At 36.6% G+C, this 24,495-nt stretch overlaps 2 protein-coding genes across 4 annotated transcripts in view; both read right to left on the minus strand.

Annotated features, from left to right (window-relative positions):
• Positions 1-102: 102 nt before the first annotated feature.
• Positions 103-5,734, minus strand: znf622 (zinc finger protein 622). The gene is made up of 7 exons (XM_077221795.1): positions 5,628-5,734; positions 4,214-4,768; positions 3,500-3,748; positions 3,221-3,383; positions 1,392-1,507; positions 869-1,012; positions 103-683 (listed from the first exon to the last, which is right to left on the minus strand). Exons 2-7 carry the CDS (start codon positions 4,764-4,766, stop codon positions 550-552), a joined length of 1,359 nt encoding a protein of 452 aa, XP_077077910.1. The 5' UTR covers positions 4,767-4,768; positions 5,628-5,734; the 3' UTR covers positions 103-549.
• An 8,696-nt stretch (positions 5,735-14,430) lies between these two features.
• LOC143731137 (single-stranded DNA-binding protein 2) overlaps positions 14,431-24,495 on the minus strand; it is a 77,389-nt gene continuing 67,324 nt past the window's right edge. For 2 of the 3 annotated variants that reach the window (XM_077221796.1, XM_077221797.1), the window contains 9 exons: positions 23,269-23,333; positions 23,120-23,165; positions 22,881-22,916; positions 22,240-22,294; positions 21,629-21,699; positions 18,969-19,047; positions 18,827-18,855; positions 18,629-18,730; positions 14,431-17,733 (listed from right to left, as the gene is read on the minus strand). In XM_077221796.1, the coding sequence (XP_077077911.1) occupies positions 17,704-17,733; positions 18,629-18,730; positions 18,827-18,855; positions 18,969-19,047; positions 21,629-21,699; positions 22,240-22,294; positions 22,881-22,916; positions 23,120-23,165; positions 23,269-23,333 (513 nt within the window). In that variant the 3' untranslated portion in view covers positions 14,431-17,703. The remainder of the gene's footprint in view (positions 17,734-18,628; positions 18,731-18,826; positions 18,856-18,968; positions 19,048-21,628; positions 21,700-22,239; positions 22,295-22,880; positions 22,917-23,119; positions 23,166-23,268; positions 23,334-24,495) is intronic. The other variant, XM_077221798.1, reaches the window with a different exon arrangement.

Here is a 24,495-nt window from a genome sequence, read left to right on the forward strand (position 1 = left end):
TTATTATTTATACCATATTATAAAACAATGATTTCATATAAGTTTTAACAGGCACTACTTATTTATATTTATTACCTGAAAGAACTACTTAACACCAAGACATACATTGCTAATTTTATTGATAATTCACACAGAATTATAATACAGAAGTTGTCTGTATAATATTTGTATCTTTTTATATTTTATTACATTTTTTATAAGCAGGAAGATTATAAACATTATGAATGTATTCATAACAAGTATTCATTATGAATACTCTACAAAACAAAAAGTAGCAATCCCACGTAGAAGCTTGAGCAACACATGATTTGGATCTCCAGATATCTAAAGCACAATGTTTCCTCATTTACTCAATCACGTTTGTATGATGTTCCACCTTTATTCGTGACATTGGTTTTATTTCCAAGTCATTCTGATTTAATATTAGCAGCATTTAACATCTCAGCTGAATCAATATACACAGACGATTCTCATGTTAGACTCATGTACTACTGTTATTAACTCTGAAATGTTGATGTCTACTAATGCATACGTCTAATGTCTACCGATTTAGAACATGACTTGAAGTCTGAAATGTGTCTGTTTGGTGGTGTTATTGCTCATGCCAATCTTCAGCATCCACTTGGACTTCATCCTCCGTACATACTGCATGTCCTTCTGCTGCTGGCTCATGAAGCCCTTACCTGCAAGAGAAGGCACGTTTTAAACACTCAGTGGTGCAGAAAAAAGTTAACTACCAGTGAAAGATAAGGACTGGTAGAACCACATGATCTACCACATTTACGAAACCAAATGTTGGATTACTCAACGTCTGGACCATCACTAAAATATTTAGCTTTCACACTATCTACAGTAACATGTAACTTACCGAAGTCTCCTGCCCAGCCAAGAGCTCTGTACTGTTTAAGGACTCGACCAACAGCCTTCTGGTTATGTGCAGGAACCAGTGCCCTCTGAACACCAAACCTCTGCTTATAGTACCTCATTAGGGAGCGGTGGCCAATCTTAGCACCTGTAACACAAAGCAAAAACGGTATGGTCCAATAAACCTGATGTGCAATCAATTAGGTGTACATCTTCAAAACGGGCGATTTTTTGCTCTGTAGCATTCTTTTTTTTTGCCAGCAGACTGTCCTCTGTGTTGCGTTTTTTCAGAGATTAGAGGTTCGAGATTTAGCGAGCTCCATGTCAACCTTTCTCACTCGTTATGACAAGTAACCTATGCCACACCACACGCGAGTCAAAGTAGCCGGAGCAACTTTCCTCTTTTTACGGATATGACAAGAGTGATGCAAGTACCCAATTTCCCACGAAAACCATCCCATCAGGTCTAAAATATAAACACTTATGATATTCTTACAATAGCTGTAAATACAGCTGTCAATCAGTACCTGACGGCAAAGTGAGCTCCAACGTCTCGTCATCAATCTCTACATTCTTTTCATCAGGCAGTTCACCATCCTTCATCTCCACATCATCTCCATCTTTAGCATCCGGATAACTGCTCCTGTAATTTTAGAAGGACAAGAATTATTGCTCACATTAAAAAATACAATATTCTTTTTTTAACTCCTAATGGGTCCGAGTTACTTAGGTTGTACTTAAACCTAGAAACTCAGGTTTAATGGTGGGGAACACCATTTGTATCTATACTTATGTAAAACTTTTATTAATTCACAAGAAAACTCTTTTTTACATATAAAAGCCACAACATTTTTTATTCATTTTATACTTGATACAATAACACTTTGAGTTAATTTTTTCAGCTAAATATATTTTATTTTAGAATGTATTCAAAAAAAAAGAGAAAAAAATATGGGGCAGGGACTTGGCTCTATCTATTGGTTGTTTATTAAAAACTAAAATAACACTGTACCTAAAGTAAAGGGCTGTGAAAAGATTAATCGTGATTAATCGCATCCAAAATAAAAGTTTGTGTTTACATGATATATGTGTGTGCACTATGTATAATTATTTTGTGTATATATATATATAAATACACACACATACATGTATACATTTAAGATTAATTTGTTATTTATATATAATATAAATTATATATAAATATATACAGTATATACATGCAAATATTTCTTAAATATATACATGCATGTGTGTGTATTTATATATACAAAATAATTATACACAGTGCACATACATATATTATGTAAACACAAACTTTTATTTTGGATGCGATTAATCACGATTAATCTTTTCACAGCCCTCAGACGTCCCGGGGCTATCGTGTTTTCCAGTCAGGCTACCAAAATGCATAACCGGCCTGCCCGACAGGCTATCTGAAATAGTGTAATCAAATTCCTCCCTTTATTCACATTATTGACTAGTTATTTTAAGGAAAGATATGATGATTTATCCGCAGCGCAATTTCTCATGAATCTCCGTGCCTGTTTTAAGAGAAACACATGATCAATAAAAATTAAAACTCCACATTCACATGAATGGTTTACTTTGCATGGATTCAAACAGAATGTTTGAATCCATGTGCTAACAAACTATCGCTGTAAAGCTGCTTTGAAACTAAAATATCTGTAAAGTAAAAAGCGCTACATAAATAAAGGTGACTTGACCATCATATATGCTGCTATATAAACAGCATAAAACAATTAGAGCACCATTTACTTGCCTCAAAAAAGTCTGGTATTACTATTATTTATTGCTACACTTCAATATGTGAATTATTCCATCAGAAAATTAACACTTTTAGCATTGTCAGGCTTTAAAACAATGGAGCTGCGCACTCTGGTTTATGGCTGCTGTAAATTTGACCTGCCACAAGGTGACACTGTTTTCAAAACTCCTGATGGTTAGAATCTTGTACCGGAACAATCCGAGAAAAGTGTCAAAGCTTCATAGAGTCATTATTTCTTTTCATATTTCATACAATCTTTTTGCCCTGACAAGGCAGTAAGTTCCTGGATGTTTTCTGACACAATCAACAAAGACCACGGTTTCAGCTAGAAGCCCGGTATAAACTAAAAATCTTCCTTCTACTGAAAAAAAAAAAAAAAAAGACACCTACATCTTGGATGGCCTGAGGGTGAGTATATTAACAGCAAATATATATATATATATATATATATATATATTTTTTTTTTTTTTTTTTTTTTTTTTCATTTAACTGATTATTTGAAATCATGTAATATGAAATGACAATCCAACAAAACATCTGGTCAGAGGATATTAGCAGATGCCCATGTACCTGAAGTCGTAGAAGTCTGCAAACTCAAGCGCTGCGTCTCCGTCTGTGAGGAGTTTGCAGTGACTCTTATCGGTCATGTGTGCCTGAACTGCTTCTGTAGAGTAGAATGACTTGCCTTTTTCATTACACCATAGGCACACCTTACCAACACCAACCTTCTCTCCTACAGAAAAAAACATGGAAAAACACAAAGATTAATGGCAGAAACATTTTCAAAAGACCAACTTCTAAAAAACAATTCCATGCAGGTTCAAAACTTCAGTTCTCTCTCTGGCTTACCCAGGTATAAAATAAGCCCTCTCATGTCCACCAGATACTCAATATCTGGGAGGAAGAAGCTGTGTGTTTTGGTCATGTGAGCCATGTTTCGGGAGAGCGTGCGTGAATGATGTCCACAGAACAGACAGTCTGTCGCTGGGACTGCACCAGGGGCCAAAGCTGCCCCAGATGTGGAGGCCTCCTCCATCTCCTCTTCATCCTCATCATCATCATCATCACCATCCATATTCTCATCAACATCCTCCCATTCTTCAAAGAAAAACAAACGCTCTTAACTAGCTAGCAGTTTCAAAGCAAAGCCAAGTCACATTTATTTATATAGGGTTTTATACCATACATATTGTTTCAAAGCAGCTTCACATTATTAAATGGGACAATTAGTGTTAATGTTGTAAAATTAATCTGGATTCAATTCGGTTCAATAACAGTGGCAATTTTGCAAATTTCCTCAATTATGAAACATTCGATTTCAGCCATAAAGCAGTTCTTCATAAAACAAGTCACTTAGTTTTGTTCAATGTTGTTTTAATCAAGTCAGTTTAATGCTGCAAAGTTAGTGTCATTATCCAGCTCAATTCAGTTGGATAATGTGTCAGTGCCGTTAAATCGGTAATATTAGTGAATATGAACTGTCTTTAAAATATCAACAGTGCAAGAAAACAAACATAAGAATGACAGCAATTTCTGTATCTGTGTTTTTTTAATCATTATTACCTTCCTCCTCCTCTTCTTCACCTTCCTCTTCTGTGATCTTCTTGGCCTGCTGTTCGAACCACTGCAGCCGAGGCGGTTTATCGGGCCGCTGCCTGACCCGTTTCTCTGTGGGTGTGGCTTTAGAGGGCGTGTGTCTCTGTTGCTCCATGAGTGCTTTCTGAAGCGCTTCATTCTGTGCATCTTTGTCTAGCTCCGCCCCTTTCTCCAGATTCTTCTCGTTCATTCGCTGGACAGTCTCCTGGGCGGCGGCCAGGGCTTTCCTCTCAGCCTGCTGGTGCTTGTTGGACTGAATATGATTAGTGTAGGCGTTGTCAGTGGAGAACTTTTTGTTGCAGGTGGCGCAGTACGCCGATCCATGTCCATCACCCTGACTCTGCTGCTCAGCGGCGGCCCGCTGTGCCAACACTCGCTCCTCGAAGTTTTCTGCGGTGACCGGAGGCATGTCTGCAACCTTTCTTTTCAGATTGTAGCGGTGCCAGTCTGTTTTATAATGTGCCCGCTGGACCTCGCCATCAGAGAACTGCACACGGCAGCTGATGCAAGTGTACGACATGACTGCAGAAAAATAGACAATTCTTTAAACCTCTGGTATTTGAGGTCTCACTTGTGATCCCAGAGTTCAAAACTGACTGAAGAAAATAAGCATAACATTTTGTTTTTTTTAGTGAAATAAATGTACTATATTTTAGTCAAATTATATATTTTTATATTAAATATTTTTGATTTTGAGGGGAATTTCAGTTAAGTGTCTGTTTGTGTGTCTATTTTGCACTCTTGATGTTTTTGTACATGGAAACGTCAATAATATTATCAAAATATCGTTTTGTCCAGCAAAAATTATGCAATTAATAAACTGTGTGGAATAAATACAAAAGAGCTGTATTATTGGTGTAACTAAGCTGTTATTTACCTATCATCTAACAGTTACAGCAAAAATACGATGATAATGGAATTTGAGGGTATAGCGGTGCAGGATAACATAAATATTTTAAACAATTATTGTAATTCAGCACAGTAACTTCGCGTTTTCCATATACAAACCAAACCACTAACGTTACTACAAACAAAAATTGTGGAATTGTATTTTTTGACTCATGATCTTATTCTTGACATACTGTATATGTCTGTTCGCCAGACTCTTTTAAAGAAACATGCGTACACGACATCAAACACTCCCACGACGTTTTAGCATATAAAGTAATATAAAATTACAATTCAATCCAGTAACGTTACTGTTATATCAGATTGGATCATCCGACACGTTCATTGTGCTCTAGTCTACATCAACATAAGAGTGTATCAAACCATTAAATCTCGTAAAATGAGAGTATACTCATAACAAGATTATGTGGTAAATCTCCATGAAATAAATATATTATAATTCATTTTCACAAGTCAGAAAGTGTGATCTTACTTGGTGTATTCGATCCTCACTAGTAGAAGTTCACAACGTCACAGCACTGACAACACGAGGATGCTGAAACGACCTTTGAACCCGATCACAAGTGATCTCACAAACACAGCGCCACTTGCGGTGTGGAGGATGTTTATTTATTTATTAAGATGGCTTGGAAAAGCCTACTTACTGATATAGTATTTCTTCTTCTTCTTCTTCTTCTTCTTCTTCTTCTTCTTCTTCTTCTTCTTCTTCTTCTTCTTCTTCTTCTTCTTCTTCTTCTTCTTCTTCTTCTTCTTCTTCTTCTTCTTCTTCTTCTTCTTCTTCTTCTTCTTCTTCTTCTTCTTCTTCTTCTTCTTCTTCTTCTTCTTCTTCTTCTTCTTCTTCTTCTTCTTCTTCTTCTTCTTCTTCTTCTTCTTCTTCTTCTTCTTCTTCTTCTTCTTCTTCTTCTTCTTCTTCTTCTTCTTCTTCTTCTTCTTCTTCTTCTTCTTCTTCTTCTTCTTCTTCTTCTTCGCCAATTTTAGACTGTATCTCCTCCTCGACCGTTAAAGCTACGACCACCAAACTCGGGTCAGACCTTCAGACTGTTCTGACTTGAGTTGCTATATCTTTTCAGACTGATTTGAGTTTCAGTTTTCTTATAAATTAATATTAAAAATCATAAAAATCCCATAGACTTTCATTGACCAAATGTCCAAGACTGTTTGAACTGTTTAACTGCCAGAAGCCCTTGGTACTCATTTAAGCTTGTATCTTCTTTTTAACTAATACTTCTTTCTTTCTCTCTCTCTCTCTCTCTCTCTCTCTCTCTCTCTCTCTCTCTCTCTCTCTCTCTCTCTCTCTCTCTCTCTCTCTCTCTCTCTCTCTCTCTAACTAATCTATATCTGTCTAACCAATCCATTAAGTTGTTTCATTAAACTTTTTCTATCTATCTACAAACATCTATCTATCTATCTATCTATCTATCTATCTATCTATCTATCTATCTATCTATCTATCTCTCTATCTTCAAACTTATATCTATCTATCTTACAACTATTTTTATCTATCTATCTTCAAACTGTTTCCTTCTATCAATCTCTTTCTATCTATATACCAAATTTATCTTTCTTTCTTTCTAACTAATCTTTCTTTCTTTTTAACTAATCTTTCTTTTTCTTCCTTACTAATCAATCTTTCTTTCTAATAAGCTTTCTTTCTTTCTTTTCCTTTCTTTCTTTCTTTCTCTTTCTTTCTTTCTGCCTTTCTTTCTTTCTAACCAATCTATCCTTTAAGCTATGTATCTTCTTTTTAACTAATAACTAATCTCTCTCTCTCTCTCTCTCTCTCTCTCTCTCTCTCTCTCTCTCTCTCTTTCAAACTAATCTTTCTTTATTTCTAACTTTTTTTTCAAACTAATCTTTCTTTCTTACTAATCTTTCTTTCAAGCTGATGTTTTTTTCTTTTTTCAAACTAATCTTTCTTTATTTCTAACCAATCTTTCTTTTTTCTAACTAATAATCTATCTTTCTTTCTTTATAACTAATCCATCTTTCTTTCTTTCTTTCTTAGTATTCTTTCTTTTTTACTTTTCTTCCTTTCCCACTATTCTTTCTTTTTACTTTTCTTTCTTTCTTTTCATTCTTTTTTCATTTTCTTCTCTTAACTTTTGTCTAACTAATCTATCTCTTTCTTTCTAACTAATCTATCTTTCTTTATTTCTGTATTTGTCTTTCTTTCTAACTTTTTTCTTTCTTTCTTTCTTTCTTTCTTTCTTTCTTTCTTTCTTTCTTTCTTTCTTTCTTTCTTTCTTTCTTTCTTTCTTTCTTTCTTTCTTTCTTACAATTCTTTATTTTTTCCTAACATTTCTAACCATTCTTTCTATTTTACTTTTCTTTATTTTTTCAAACTAATCTTTCTTTATTTCTAACTAATCTTTATTTTTTCTAACTATTCTATCTTTCTTCCTTTCTAACTAATCTATCTTTATTTCTAATTATTCTTTCTTTTTTCCTAACATTTCTTTCTTTCTTTCTTTCTTTCTTTGTAACTATACTACCTTTCTTTCTAACTATTCTTTCTTTTTTCCTAACATTTCTTTCTTCTTTCTTTCTTTCTTTCTTTCTCTTTCTTTGTTTCTTTCTACTATTCTTTCTAACTATTCTTTCTTTTTAACTTTTTTCTTTCTTTCTTTTTTACTTTCTTTGTTTTTTACTTTTCTTTTCTTTCTTTTTTTGAACTAATCTTTCTTTCTTTATTTCTAACCAATCTTTCTTTTTTCTAACTAATTTATCTTTGTTTCTTTCTAACTAATCTTTCTTTTTTCTTACGAATATATCTTTCTTTCTAACTAATCCATTTTTCTTTCTAACTAATCTTTATTTCTAACTAATCCATTTTTCTTTCTTTCTTTCATTCTTTCTTTCATTCTTTCATTCTTTCTACCTATTCTTTATTTTTTACTTTTATTCCTTTCTAACTATTCTTTCTTTTTCACTTTTCTTTCTTTCTTTCTTTTCCTTCTTTTTTCATTTTCTTTTCTTTATTTTTTCTAACTAATCTATCTTTCTTTCTTTCTTTCTAACTAATCCATTTTCTTTCTTTCTATCTATCTATCTGTCTTTCTTTCTTTCTTTCTTTCTACCTATTCTTTATTTTGTCCTAACATTTCTAACCATTCTTTCTATTTTACTTTTCTTTCTTTTTTCAAACTAATCTTTCTTTATTTCTAACTAATCTTTCTTTTTTCTAACTATTCTATCTTTCTTTCTTTCTTTCTAACTAATCTATCTCTTTCTTTCTAACTAATTTATCTTTCTTTCTAACTATTCTCTTTCTTTCTTACTATTATTTCTTTTAATCTAAGATTTCTTTCTTTCTCACTATTCTTTCTTTTTTAATTTTCTTCCTTTCTAATTATTCTTTCTTTTTTACTTTTCTTTCTTTCTTTTCATTCTTTTTTCAAACTAATCTTTATTTATTTCTAACTATTTCTTTCTTTTTTTTCAAACTAATTTTTCTTTCTTTCTGCAAACTTTTTCAAACTTTCTGGCAAGGCTTTTCCAAGCTAACTTAAAGTTTGTCTACAAACTTTACCATCTAGTTATGATTTACTCTGCTACAGTTTGATGCAACCCAAATCTACTCACTTATCAATTTGTAGGCGATTCGAATTTATAACTTTCTGTGACAGATTCATTGCAGCACAGGGAGGTAGTAGTTTAAAAACTGACCCACATATTTGTTGACCACTAATGTAAATATATCAGAGGGAACATGCCTTCTGTTGCTTTATCATACTGTAATTACATGTTTACAGCATGTAATTACAAATTTTAGCCACCAATGTGCAACGTTTAGTTTTGTTTCAGTTTTATTTTCATGTAATTTTACCATGTGTCCGAAATCAAATACTTCCCTACTACACTGAACAAAATTATAAAAGCAACACTTTTGTTTTTGCTACATTTTTCACGAGCTGAACTCAAAGATCTAAGACTTTTTCTATGTACACAAAAGGCCTATTTCTTTCAAATACTGTTTACAAATCTGTCTAAATCTGTGTTAGTGAGCACTTCTCCTTTGCCCGAGACAATCCATCCACCTCACAAGTGTGGCATCTCAAGATGCTGATTAGACAGCATGATTATTGCACAGGTGTGCCTTAGGCTGGCAACAATAAAAGGTCACTCTAAAATGTGCAGTTTTACTGTATTTGGGGTGCGGGGGGGTCCGAAAACCAGTCAGTATCTGGTGTGACCACCATTTGCCTCACGCAATACAACACATCTCCTCCGCATAGAGTTGATCGGGTTGTTGATTGTGGCCTGTGGAAGGTTGGTCCACTCCTTTTCAATGGCTGTGTGAAGGTGCTGGATATTGGCAGGACCTGGAACACGCTGTCGTATACGCCGATCCAGAGCATCCCAAACATGCTCAATGGGTGACATGTCCGGTCAGTATGCTGGCCATGCAAGAACTGGGATGTTTTCAGCTTCCAGGAATTGTGTACAGATCCTTGCAACATGGGGCCGTGTATTATTACATTTACTTATTTAGCTGACACTTTTATCCAAAGCGACTTACAATTGCTATATATGTCAGAGGTTGCATGCCTCTGGATCAACTAGGGGTTAAGTGACTTGCTCAGGGACACATTGGTGTCTCACAGTGGATTGGAACCCGGGTCTCTCACACCAAAGGCACGTGTCTTATCCACTGCGCCATCGCAACCCCATATTATCATGCTGCAACATGAGGGGATGGTCGTGGATGAATGACACAACAATGGGCCTCAGGATCTCGTCACGGTATCTCTGTGCATTCAAAATGCCATCAATAAAATGCACCCGTGTTCGTTGTCCATAACACACGCCTGCCCATACCATAACCCGCTGTGGGCCACTCGATCCACAATGTTGCCATCAGCAAACCGCTCAACCACACGACGCCATACACGCTGTCTGCCATCTGCCCTGTACAGTGAAAACCGGGATTCACCATGAAGAGAACACCTCTCCAAAGTGCCAGACGCCATCGAATGTGAGCATTTGCCCTATAGTCGGTTACGACTACGAACTGCAGTCAGGTCGAGACCCTGATGAGGATGAAGAGCATGCAGATGAGCTTCTCTGAGACGGTTTCTGACAGTTTTTGCAGAAATTCTTAGGTATGCAAACCGATTGTTGCAGCAGCTGTTCGGGTGGCTGGTCTCAGACGATCCTGGAGGTGAAGATGCTGGATGTGAAGGTCCTGGGCTGGTTTGGTTACACGTGATCTGCAGTTGTGAGGCTGGTTAAATGTACTGCCAAATTCTCTGAAACGCCTTTGAGAGTGCCAACAGAGTGGCCTTTTATTGTGGCCAGCCTAAGGCACACCTGTGCAATAATCATGCTGATCAGCATCTTGATATGCCACACCTGTGAGGTGGATGTATTATCTCGGCAAGGGAGAAGTGCTCACTAACACAGATTTAGACAGATTTGTGAACAATATTTAGAGAAATAGGCCTTTTGTGTACAAAGAAAAAGTCTTAGATCTTTGAGTTCAGCTCATGAAAAATGGGGGCAAAGACAAAAGTGTTGCGTTTATAACTTTGTTCAGTGTATATAGTATGTGAAAACAGTACGCCAAACAAGTAGTATGTCCGAATACATAGTATTAAAAAAATAATAGGCTAAAAGTCAATGATGATCTAATTCTTCCGTCGAGATTCTGAAGTGTGCATTTGATGGAAACTTTATATCCCATGAGGAGAGTATTTATGAATGCCAGTGAAGCGATACAACCAAAGATATAGAAAACAAGCCTGCAACCTTTAGCCAAATAAGCGTAATGGCTAATGTTAATTCTGTGGGTACACAGGAAAGGAGACCATGGGCCATTTTTTTAACGGATGTCAATGGAGAAGAGGCTTCACTACACTGAATAAACCGCTTTTGTTTATATTATATATTTCAAATTTGCAGATAGATTAATGTTCAGGACACTTTGCTTAATAATACAATTTATTTTAGAGTTCATTTTCATGCATATTTATACATCCAATGTCCTGGGGACAGAAATTATACCTATCCAGTGGAATATAGGTACTAGTTTTGAATAAGTATTTACTTTGCGCCCATTTATAGTATTAATGGTTGTAATATGAATGTAATCCGGACATTCACTATGTTGTCATTATCACATGAACTGCCAGCGTCAGTTGCATCGATTCACGGCCATTTATAAAACCTTTGCCGTGGCCTCATGGGATAATAAAATGTGTCCATTGTATGCACACTTCAGAATCTCGCCAAAAGTAGTAGGTCATCCGGGTACTTTCTGCCTACTCTTTTGAGTACTGTGAATTCGGACATACTTCTTCTGTCACACACTGTTCTTCGCCTAATATATAGCAGGGAAGTGTTATTTGGATGCAGCCATAGTCCTCAGTTTCAGTTGTTCATTGTCTGGTGTTGGCTGTGAATTAGCACACTGTTACATTGATTTCTCGTGTTGGATATATGGCTCTTTTGTTTTGTTAATAAAGTTATAGCTGCTATTAAATACGCTTCGCCTCACCTCATGCTACTCAATGGCACCTTTTTCTGTGAATAAGCCAATACCACCAAGGATGTGTAATAAAAAGATCAGGCATGGTCCACACCATAATATCAATGCTACTTCTATTTAATGATTGTATGTGGACCATAATAAGCTTTAGAATTGGCCTATAAGTATCATTTAAAAAGAAAATCCAAACACACTGATAATCTGTATAGGTAACTCTTTAAAATAATGTTCTTTTTGAGTAACTGCGCACTGTCATGCAGGTCTCTTTCATGTTCCCTGAAGGCTGAAGCTTTTAGTACAATGGTAGTTTAGGAGATAATGATAATTGGTTTAAAAAATTGTTGTGAATATTGTGACCTTGTGTAGCTCACTTTAAACATGATTCAGAGCTCATGGACATCTAAGGAATGAATTCAAAGCCCTTTTTAAATAATGAAATGGCATTGCAGTGTTTCCTACAGTATATGTCTGACACTGGTAAATCTGCATCGAGTTGACGTTTCAATCAGCACTTTCTTTTTCATGACGAGAATCATGTATAAGATGGGAGTTTAAATATTTCTATACCTCAGGTACATAACAACCTTGGAGACTTAATAGCATTAATGCTGTTTGTATGACTTCTCGCTGGCACCGCTCAATTGAAATTAATTGCGGCCCAAGGGTCGCCGTTTCACCGTATTAATTAATATTCACACGCTTTCCTAAGAGAAAAGCAGTGGTGATCTATAACGGCTATCCTCCTCTTCAGTCACATAGAGAGGGCACTTCCTGCAGGGAGATTGATGTTGGTGCCGTACACGCAGTTCTCAGGGGAAGAGAGAGAGGATGAAACTAGAAACCTGTGACAGAACCGACCTCACCAGCACAGCCTGTCCACATAACACACACCATGACAATGTTTCTGCCCATAGAAGTGGTGTGTTTGTGTGTGTGTGTTGGGGGTAACAGTAACATTTTTTTAGATTTTTGAAACAAGTCTCTTATGCTTGCCAAGGCTGCATTTATTTGATCAAAAAGTTTAATTTATTCCTTAGAATTTTACATTGTAACAATGTTAGTCTTTAGTGACACTTTTGATCAATATAATGCATCATTGCTGAAAAATCTAAATATGTCTCATTAAGTGTTTAATGTACAATACTATTTACATTTTTTTTCACTTATTCGGCAAGGACGCCTTAAATTGATCAAAATTTAAGGTAAAGATTAGTTTATGAAGATATTTATTTTGCAGTAAATATTTCTTAATCAAATAAATGCTGTTCTTTTGAACTTTCTAAATATCAGAAACAAAAATCACAATTTCCACAAGAGAGCTGTTTTTAACATTGATATAAATGTTATTTGAGCAGCAAATCAGCCTATTACAATGATTTCTGAAGGACCACGTGACACTGAAGACTGAAGTTATGATGCTGAAAATTTAGCTTCGTCATCACAGGAATACATTTTAAAATATATTCAAATAGAAAAGCTATTTTTTAAATTGTAATATTTCTCAATGTTACCGTTTTACTGTATATTTGTTTAAAGGGTAACTAAACCCTGGTCAGAGCCTGACTCCACCCACGGGCAATATTTGAAAAATGCCGGAGAAGTGGGCAGAGCCCAGATGAGGGGGGGCATGCACCTGAGACGCATCTCTCTGTTACCCCTTTTCAACCAAAACATTTTGAGAGCCGGTTCGGAACCGGTGCCTACTCGCGAACCAGTGCTTTGTGTTTCGACAGCCAAAGAACCGATTCTCAGCCAGGAAAACTGGTTCCAAAGCGGCACCAACTCTTTGCTGGACTACAACCAGAGAACCGTTCTTTTACCACGTCATGCTTACGTCAGGGGCGGGTTTAGATGTGTTCTAAACATCTTTTCTGACCGCAAAGCCGGGAGAAACATTTGCAGAAACACGATGTAGTCCGCCATTGTAATTGTTATGCTTGAAGTTAACGCAAGCGTTTCTAGCTTTCTTTTTATTTAATTTTTTTATTAAAAACATCATGTAAGCAAATAAAAAAACAGTCACAATATAGAACAAATAAACGGAAAGAAAAAAGACACAAGACAGGGGTACATAACTAATCAGAAAAGATTACATATCAAAGGAAAAGATTAAAAGACTTACATATTTCAATTGTTTTTAAAGCCTTCTTGGTACATGAGTTAGAAATAATCCCTAAGTAATGTTGTACTTGCAAATGTTTCTAGCTAAGACGTATGGCGACGTACACAGTGACGTAACAACGTCGTTCGCTGAGCACTCTAGTCAGTGGAAAAACAAACAGGTTCTGAGAAGGTTCGCAAGTTGAACCAACTCCGAACTAACTTTGAACCAGCACCAGTTCCGAACCAGTTCTTTTTTGGTGGAAAAGGGGTATGTATGGAACCTGCCTACGTCACCACCCACCCCTTACATCACGAACCACCGCAACCACCAATAGGAAAATTCAACTGCAGTAGCCACCGTTCAACCTGAAGAGGGCAGCTCTCAAACGTTTTTACACCATATATTGTAGAATTAAAACACTTTAAACCCAAATGTCAAAAAATTTACTGGAATCAATGAACAGCATTTATGAAGCTCCATGCTTACAGATCATTAACTAAAAAATGTTGTTTTAGTGTTTAGGTACCCTTTAACAAAATGCAGATTTTGTGAGCATAAGAGACTTAAAAAAAACTTTTGAACGGTAGTGTATGTAAGCATGTGCAGTAAACAGAACACATAAAAAGAACACATATTTCAAAATAAATGGTTTTAATAAATTAAAAGCTGGGAGAGCAGGAAGTCTTGGTAAAAGGGGTTATGTTATTTTATTAGTCTTAAATTTGTATCTACAACGAAGGGACAAGCAAAAAATAAGCAACAACTCCATGAAAAAAAGAAATCAGAGAGAGCAAAAAAATACATTATTGAAGCACTTTTTCCATCCTTTTTTTTATAAGCAACTTTTAAATCTAAAAGTAACTTTACAATATAAAGAAACATACAAAGAACATCTTAATTTACTACACAAGACAGAAAGAGTCCCTAAGACAAGGATCCAAACTACCCTAAACATGAAATACAAAGCAAACCCAGGAGACAGACTGCTTTATACTCAATACTGCTTTTCGTTTGCCAGAAAGAACAACGGTGGAGGATTTTTTTTTCCTTTCCCACATCTGAAGCTGCTCCGCACCTCGTCTCCTCGCTAATGTTACAGTATCGTACAGCGTCACAATAGAATTACAGAGATGGCCAACGACGTGAGTGGTTTACATACAGAGGACTGGCCGAGGAGTAGAGAGACTGCAACCTAGAAAACACTATCTCAAGAGAACGGGAAGGACACTTCCCTCCATTTTATTAATATTTTTTTTAAATCCTCACCCTTTTTTTGTTCGTTTTTTAAAATTTAAATAGATAAAAATCCTTCATAGTAAAGTTTCCAATGCATGGTCCCTTTTGCACATAAAGAGACGACTTCCTGTGTTCATGTATGTCCATATAGGTAATGTGTTAAAAGGTGGGCTGCTGTCTGGAAAGTGCAAAGTGAGAACACGTCCGAGAGCGAACGGATGCATCGTGAGGCTTTCGCCCTCCGCAAGCGTCCTCCCGTGTGTCTGGTCTACGAGGAGCCAACGGTACTGGTTACTTTCCTAAAACATGAGCGCTCAGACGTCGTTTACTAAGTAGAGGCTGACAAAATCTTTACATTTGCATGATTTAGTACATCTGTACAGTGGGACAGAGTCAAGCACAGAGAATGGCGACTCTTTACATTTTTTTTTATACCCCCAAGATCTCGTAGTATTCATTGGTAGCGACTGAAATATCAAAACATGTCAATGATATCAAAATGCATTTTACAGTATTTACAAAGAAAGAAAGTAATAAAATAAGATAAACACTGTATAAATGTGTTTCTCGGTGTACATCGTGTCGTTGAGCCGTGGAGAACTGAAAAACAGGTGCTGTGTGTGTATGTAATCAGCAGGAGGATTTTAGCATTTAGCTCTGATATTTACCGGTTCCTTCTGACCCCTAATAACCATTTCACTGAGAATTCCCAAAACACATTTTGTTTAAAGGACACAACAGATATAGGCTACCCAATGCAAAAGATAAAATGAGAGAGAGGGGGAAAAAAAGGCTGTCGGGCACATTTAGCTCATATATCCCTCATTCAGTAGTGACCCTTCATTTCATAAGTTTAGAAAAGGTCTGGATGTTGCTGACATCACATGTTTTTGCACATTATATAAGGTGTAATCATAGACTGTAAAAAAAGATGGACGACGTGTCTCCACTTTCTTCCACTGTAGAAAAATGAAGCCAAAATAGCCCAGAAATGGCCGTTGACATCATGCCCCAAATAGGTAATTTGGAGCCTGAGTCTGCACAGTGGTGATCCTGAGATAGGGCCGCGGTATCAAGGTCCCGCCCACATTCCCGTAGACTCAATCGCAAACTAAAACCAAACTTAAAGGAAAAACAAACACTTGAAAATACGTCAAGCGTGATGAGAACTACCTAAAATGACAGAAACCATCTTTGGGGAAAAAATTACTTGAAATGTAATTGGATATTTTTTTGTTTGTTCGGTTAAATGGAGAGGGCGGGGTTTATCACCTATACTGCAGCCAACCACCAGGGGGGCGATCAAAATGTTTTGGCTTCACTTTTCAGGACGTGTGCGCGTCACTCTTGGGTGTAAAATAGAGCTTATAATCAACAAAATGTGTTTGAGGAGGAGGATTTTGTTCCACACCTGAAAAAGTATCCAGTATATTGAGCACTGAGCCAACGGGAACCTCATTTGTAGTGAAATGTCATGTGACCTGTTCAGATTCATGCAAAAGGAAAGCATGTGGGTCTCTGGCGAGGGACAAAACGATACAAATCTTCAGGAGGTATCTTAGACTGGCGTATTTACATGTGTACAATATGTCCTGACAGGTCGCATGCGAGACGTGTGCGCGATAAAACAATTCATGAACAAAAACAACAAATAAATAAGGTGTGAATCACGGTGTCATGTGTTTGATTCAAGTTTAGCACTGGTTACTAGTATAACTGCATGTTTTCGGCTCTGGTATGACATCACTTCCTCTCTACAGATAGTTTGAGAATTCAAAACGTGTTGTCAGACACAGGCTGGTCAGAGAGGTTAAAGTCGCTGCTGGTTTGGGCGTCGCACCTCTTGGCGTCGGTCGTTCACTCAACAGGGACAATGAAACCTGTATACTAGAGATGTAGATAAAAGGTGCGCTACCTTTTTAATCTGCAGGAGGTAAGATTTCACAGCAAACACAAAACGTGGTGTAGACTTACTGCAAAAGTCATGACACGTTATTGTGCATTATGGATGTGTGCTTTTTCTGTCAAATTCATGGTTTACATACAATGTGCCCCTTTAAAAAGAAAAAAGATTAAAACCTAATCAATAACCATCATTACAATATTAATAAAAATAAAATCAACAATTGATAATAATACAATACATACACAGAATAATGAAAACGCTCATTGCCGAACCCATCGTAATGAGTTTCCTCTTGCATTTACAAAATAAAATGGAGGAAAAAGGTGCAGATATTTTCCACTGTAAAAACGACTGCATCCATTCAAGATTTAAAAAAAAAATAATCAAAAAAAGTGGAGTGAGTTCATAAAGATCATAAAGTGTGCAGCCCGATGAAGCCGCTCACACACACACACGTGCACACACACACACCTGCCTTCATATGTGTGTTGAGCCCCGTTAGTGTCCTGAACCAGAGAGGAAGTCCGGAAGGCAGGGAGATTCAGTCAACAAGCTCTTCCTGTGGCTCTGGGGCTGTTTCCTGTTGCCGCTGGCCATTTTGCACAAGCTGGGATGGGCCACTTTCATGTGTGTCCTCTGCTCGTGGGGCATCCCAGAAGGCTGTGCAGAAAAAGCCAGAGTTCCATGGGCAGAGGGTGCCGGGGGTTGATCGACGTGAAGAGGGGACGGGGTTAAAAAGGAAAGGGGCAGTCGGAGGGGGGTTGAAAATGAAACAAAAAAGAAAACCCCAAACAAAATGATAAAACAAGAAGAAATCACACACTCATCGTCATGTTGGGTGAATACTGGAAAGAGAGAAGGGGTGGGGGGGGATATTGGAGGTGAGATTATGATAACTCCACACAGAGCAAATACAAGATGGTTATGACATCAGAGTCCCAAAATACAGCAAAAAAAATGCATGATTTTGTTGACAAAGCAGTAACCAAAGGACAGAAAACTTGGAAATAAAGTGTCCGGGAAACTGCTGGTCTTTTGACCACTCTTGGACTGAATCAGTAACACTTACAAATCAGATAATTTTGTATCACTCTTTTAAATTTGCCACCGATTGGATATTCTGTTCTGTTCTGAGTAACATGGTCAGTATGTGAGGCCTTCTGAGTGCCTGCTGGGCGGAGCTACACTGACCTTCCAAAGTTTGGGGTCGGTATGATTTTTTAATGATTTTGAAAGAAGTTTCTTATGCTCACCAACACTACACTTATTTGATCAAAAATACATAAAAAACAGTAATATTGTGAAATTTTATTACAATTTAACAACCGTTTTCTATTTAAATATATTTTCAAATGCATTTTACTCCTGTGATGTAAAGCTGAATTTTCAGCTTTTTCGAGTTCTTCATTCTTATGTGCTTATTTGGTGCTCAAGAAAAATGTCATCATTATCAATGTTAAAAACAGTTGTGCTGCTTAATATTAATGTGGAAATCATGATGCTTATTTTTCAGGATTCTTTGATTAAAAACAAAAAGTACAGCATTTATTTGAAAGAATTTTTTGTAACAATGTGAAAGTCTTTACTGTCACTTTTGATCAGTTTAATGTGTCTTTGCGAAATAAAACTATACATTTCTTTCAAAAAATCTTGCTGACCCCAAATGTTTGAACAGTAGTGTACATGACTGGCAGGTGAGGGGAGTGGCAGGTCTTTGGGTTTGGGTCACAATCTACTCACACTTTCACTTTGGAATGGGTTGAGGAAGTTGCCTCCCATTTCTCCGTCATCCCGCGGTGTGCCCGGTGGGTTGTTCATGCCTGCCATGTTGTTGGGGGAGTTCTGCAGCGAAAGAGATGTTTGACAAAGACAGTTGAGAATGAGGTGTGAAAACCGAGGGAAAAAAAATACTGACTGGCAAAATAAAACCTTCCTTACCTTTGGCAACCCATCCATGTCACCAGAGCCTGAAATAAAAAAAACATAGTACATTTTTATATTATTAAAAGGCCTTTTGTGGCTCATTAATCATATTTAGACATTATTTTGAAGCAGTGTAATAAACTAGTGCAGTGCTTACCTAACGATCCGTTCATATGATGGGGTTCCATGCCACCCATGCCGCCCATTGGTCCATCTGGACCGGGACCCATGGGGAACTGAGAAACGCAGAGAAAAAATCACAATCACATTCAACCAACCATCCACATCCATTGCCCTGTGTACAATAAGACTGCGTCAATTATTGAATACAAGATATAAACATTTAGAAAAGGAAGAACATGTCCCCTTTGATTTCTCTGAAAGCGTGCATGCATTTTTATGAAAACAATGATCATAATGTGACATTTAGGATTAATATAAGTAAGGCATAATGTACAATCAGGAGCTCATTATTACAAATAAATCCAGACAGGTCTTAAATCACACTGAAGGGATTTATTTTGAGATAACGATCGACTGGCATTATCAAGCTTATTACATGACTACTTAAGCAAATAAATAAATAATTGTACATGAAATATTAATTTGAGTTCAAATCATATTATGTAAGAAGAAAGAGACAACGGAGTGTTATGAGCACTAGCTATTCAACAATATTATTGATCTGACTGTACTGACGCTGTTGTATGAGAACTGAACTGAGCTGGACGATGACATCATTTCTTTTAATAATGATGATCTTTACAACAGAACTGAATCAACACTGAACTGACTTCAGCTGAACAGCAGCAGAAATGCATCATTTTCCTGTTACTGTAGAGCTGAAGAAGGCTCCATGCCGCTACGCGTGGGCGCTTTAAAGTTGCCCTTTTAGGACATGTCATCTGTGTAATAAAGACATTTTAATTAAGGAGTGCCTCAGTCATCAGAGAATTTTTTCTCTACACTGTAGAGCTGCTTTTAAACAATCCGTATTGAAAAAAGTGCTACATAAATAAAGGTGTGGCACTGGAAAATCACTACAAATGTCAAAAATGCTTTACATGGAGAGATATTACACTGTTTAAAAGTTTGGGGGTCAGTAAGATTATTTTGTTTGTTTGAAAGAGATGAATGCTTTCATTAGCAAGGATGCATTAAATTAATCAAAAGTGACTGTAAACACACTTGTGATGTTACAAAAGATTTCTAGATCAACCAGCACAACTTTTTTTCAACACTAATAATAATAATAATAATAATAATAATAAGTAACGTTTCTTGAACACAGATTCAGTATATTAGAATGATTTCTGAAGGATCATGTGGCGATGAAGACGGGAGTATTAATGCTGATAAATCAGATTCACTTTAAATCACTTTTTAAAATATATTAACAGTCATTGTAAAAAGCTATATATCACAATATTACTGTTTTACTGTATTTTTGATCAATTCAATTTAGCCTTGGTGAACATAAGAGACTTTTAACTTTCTTCACGTTTCTTTCAAAAGCATTGAAACAATCTTATAATTGCTCTGGAAAACAGGGCCGTGCACAGACATTTTGAGGGGCTGGGGCCTAAACCAAAAAAAAGGGGCACTAAGGGGGTTGTTGCTTGTTAACACAAATTATTCAGTTATTACAAAATATACAATGAAAAGAGAAGACAGCACACGCTCAAATACATTTTAGACTTTATCAGGAGAATACTCTAACCAGGGGTGTTATTCATACCACTTTGTCTACAGAGTGTGCCAACAACAGAAAATTTAGTTATTGGTATTAGATCTGATCGAGAGTACAATAATTTGATTAGACCAGCAGCTAATTCTAAGAACGTAGATATGTTGTACAAGTTGTTAGCACTAGTAGAAGACAAAGGGCAAAACATTACTGACATAAATACAAAAAAAAAAAGAATAATTTCGCAGATTCAACCACTGTCTTGCATAGCCTACCTGTTAATGCGACAGCTTTCGTGATGCTTTTACACTGGGCTCGTTTGCTGCGGTCCGAGGCCGAGCGCGATGGTTGGTTTCACACTCAACTTGATTCTTTCGAACTCTGGTGCGTTTGCGTGCATCTTACGTCATTGCAAACGTGCACGGCGCATGACAGAAAACACGACGCGGGTCAATATATTGTGTTTTTATTAATTTGGTGCTATTATGCATAGCTGAGTAAACAGCAGAGGTTTACTGTCTTCCCGCTGTTTGCAAATGGACTCTTTTGAGGAGACAGTGGATTTCCATTAATTTGTTGCCCTGATTGCACGCACTATGCGCGAATACACTGCAGACTCACTCTTGCTCGTATCCAAGGTAAATCTTCATCCCTTACGTGTGTTTTATTTTAACTAACTTCCTGAACAAGTGCGCACCCGAGTCCGTGTTGCTTTCACACGCACGCGAACCGCAGCACAGTTCGGGAGCAACCGAACTAAGACCACCTCCTCCAGGCAGTCTCGGGTTCGGTACCCCAGTGCGCACCCGAGTCCACATGACAGCGTTCACATTAGCGATTTTTCATGCGAACCGTGCCCCGTTCCGAACTAAACTGCCTGTGTGAAAGGGTCATCAGTTTCAAGAGAGTGCCGCGCAGACAAATATACTGTGAGTGATGCTGCGGAGCGAGCGGGGAAAACCTGGAGCGGATTAGCGGAATCAGCGGAATGCTTTGAGCGTAGCGGTGGGGGTGGGGAAGAGGGGCACCTCAGTCGATGAGGGCAGAGGGGCAGTGGCTCTAGCCACCGGGCCACCCCCCTGTGCACGGCCCTGCTGGAAAATACATATCTAAACAGGAATAATACATACATTGGGTCTGTTTCCTCCTGGTCCAATAGGGTTCATCATTGTGTAGATATTTTCACTGGAGTTTGTGGAGTCTAGAAAAGAAGAGAGCAGAAGGCCATTTAAGTTTGTTTATAAGACCAGCACAACTTCTTCTAAATATAAGAGACCAGATAGCCAATGCTTTAGCAGCACACTAGATCAATACAGAACATGGTTGGACAGGATTAATCACCATAATAAATGTGTTCCTTTAATGATTTATGGCTTTTGTGTGAGAAAGAGTATGAGAGAAAGAGGGAGGGAGACACAGCTCACACCCTTAATCTGTGGCTCAACATCACAAACAGAAGCGTTTGGAGTGGAATTACATTAACGTAGTGGGAGGGGTGGAGCTGATGTCACATGTTTTGTTTTCCTGCCAGAGGAAGTGCAGGTAACCTTGCAGTGATATTGGCTGCTGGGTAGGGAGGGAGAGGGTGTTAAATAGGGTGTTTGTGAAGTGCTGAGCATCTTTCTTCCTGGAGAGACATTACCGTTTCCGGCTGTGCTGATTATAGAGACGAGGTGAGAGCAAGTGTGTAGTGTGTGAATGACATGCATAAAGGGGGAGCGAAAGAATAGCTCTACTCTACCTCCTGGGCTTGGCATTATGGGAGTTCCTGGTGGACCACCTCCTCCTGGAGGACCCTGAGGGAGGAAACACACGCACAAATATGAGCCTAGCTTTTTAATGTGTAACAGTATCAGAACTACCAGAGGAGCAGTTTTTAAACAAAGAAACGCTAGGCACGGGGGAGCCATTAAGCCGCTTTGACTAATGTGCAGATATTTTACTTTTAAGAGAGGCAATGCTAGGAGCAAAACTAGGATAGTAATTGCTCAAGTAAAATCAATACATTTTGAAACTTAATATGTGCTTAGTTATGCTTTTAGTTTCCAAAGGGAAGCACTACATTTTGCAGTTTTTTTTTTTTTGCTAAAGACGACGAGGGGAAAAACAAAAGATCTCTGCAACATGCTCTCTGAATGGTCAATATGGAAGTATAGTGTGTGTTTGTTTGTGTGTATGTGCACATTTTTACAAACTTTTATTGTAGATGCGATTAATTGGTTTTACAATTAATCGATTTGCATTAACAAAACTACATTATTTTTTGATTAAATATTACAAAGACAGCTTTTAAGTTGTTTCTTTTTTACGCAATAACAATAAGACAATTATACTACAAAAAGTACATTTTGATTTCATGTAGAATAAAAGTTTGATACTCACTACGTAGTTGCCTGGAGACGAGGAGGAGTATGCTATCTGTCAACCGAAGCAAAAGAATATGAATACAGTTTATTTTGGTTAAAATAAAACATTAAACTACACCACTTAATGGTAATACTATGATATATGAATATGATAATCTTTGGTATATAATAAAGAACCAGGCCAGTGCAGCAATAATGCATGTCACATACCACAAAGTTGCATGCAGAAAACAGCGTACAGTATGTATAACTTACCGAGTTAGCATTGGGGTTTGGCCAGGGGCCACGTCCTCCAGGTCCCCTGTAAAAAGGATAGAAAAAAAGAACAGAAAAAGGTTAACAAACATGATTTAAATGGATTAAATAAATGGCGACAGGGAGTGATCTCATGTTGAAGAACTCACATGTTCATTCCGGGCATGCCTGGACCACCGAGAGAGTTTGGAGGGGGCCTCATACCACCATAATTCTGCAACAAAAACAATCATTTTTATGGAACCATTAAAATCTGTCTGGATTGGAATACAGTATTAAACTTCACCAGTGTCACAACATTTAAAAATAAATAAAACAGTTTTATATAATTCCCATTGTATATAAAGAATAATTACACACAAATAAATGCATTGAAAAAAAAATAGAAAAAAATAAATATATATATATATATATATATATATAAACACAATTATAATTCTTAAATTATTCCTAAAATTAAATAAACCTAATACCTATATTACATTTTTTTAATAAATACATTTATTTGTATGTAATTATTCTTATATATACACAAATTACTTCAATGAGCTAATTGTTTCTGCATTAAAACTGCAATTATTACATTGTTTAAATTAATACATTTTTAGCTAACTGTGATTTTGTATGTGTACTATTCTGAAATACATAATTTACGACAGTTACCTCTGATAACAGATCTTTCTAAATTGTAATATGGACACATGCACTTTCTGTAAAGCTGCTTTGAAATTATGTGTATTGTGAAAAGCGCTATACAAATAAACGTAAATTGAAAAAACTAGAACAAATTATTATTTAAAACATATATTTTTAAAATTGTATTTAATTTTATTAAATTAAAATGTAAAAAAACATTTATTTTAATAAATGTATTTGTATATCATTCTTATATATATATATATATATATATATATATATAAATAAACACACACACTTACATTTTTTTATTCTAAGAAATATACACAAATACATTTATTATAAATTAATAATAGATATGTTTTTATTTTTAAATTAAATAAAAATACAATTTTAAAATAATTATAATTGCATATAAGAATAATTACATACAAATAAATGTATTGAAATAAATAAATAAACAAATAAATGCATACTGAGTTGAAAATCTGTTGTCTTTGCACTATTTTGGTACACTATCTTTTTCAATTCAGAGTACAAGGTCACAATTTGGGGGAATTTTTTTTTTTATTTTGCGGTGGTGCTGATGATTCAGCAATGGCGCAGTGTAGGAATTACTGCCCTTCATCTACTGTCGTCCGTAGCGGTGGGGATCCAACCAAACAGGTTGGGAAGCGATTGACAATGCTAACGAAGTTCTGCTCAGGCAGACGGCGGCCCACCTGTCTGGCTGCCCGTGG

The sequence above is a fragment of the Siphateles boraxobius genome, unplaced genomic scaffold (genome assembly GCF_051911475.1).
Source record: "Siphateles boraxobius isolate OS27281-9 unplaced genomic scaffold, OSU_SipBor_1 86, whole genome shotgun sequence".
Taxonomy (NCBI): domain Eukaryota; kingdom Metazoa; phylum Chordata; class Actinopteri; order Cypriniformes; family Leuciscidae; genus Siphateles; species Siphateles boraxobius.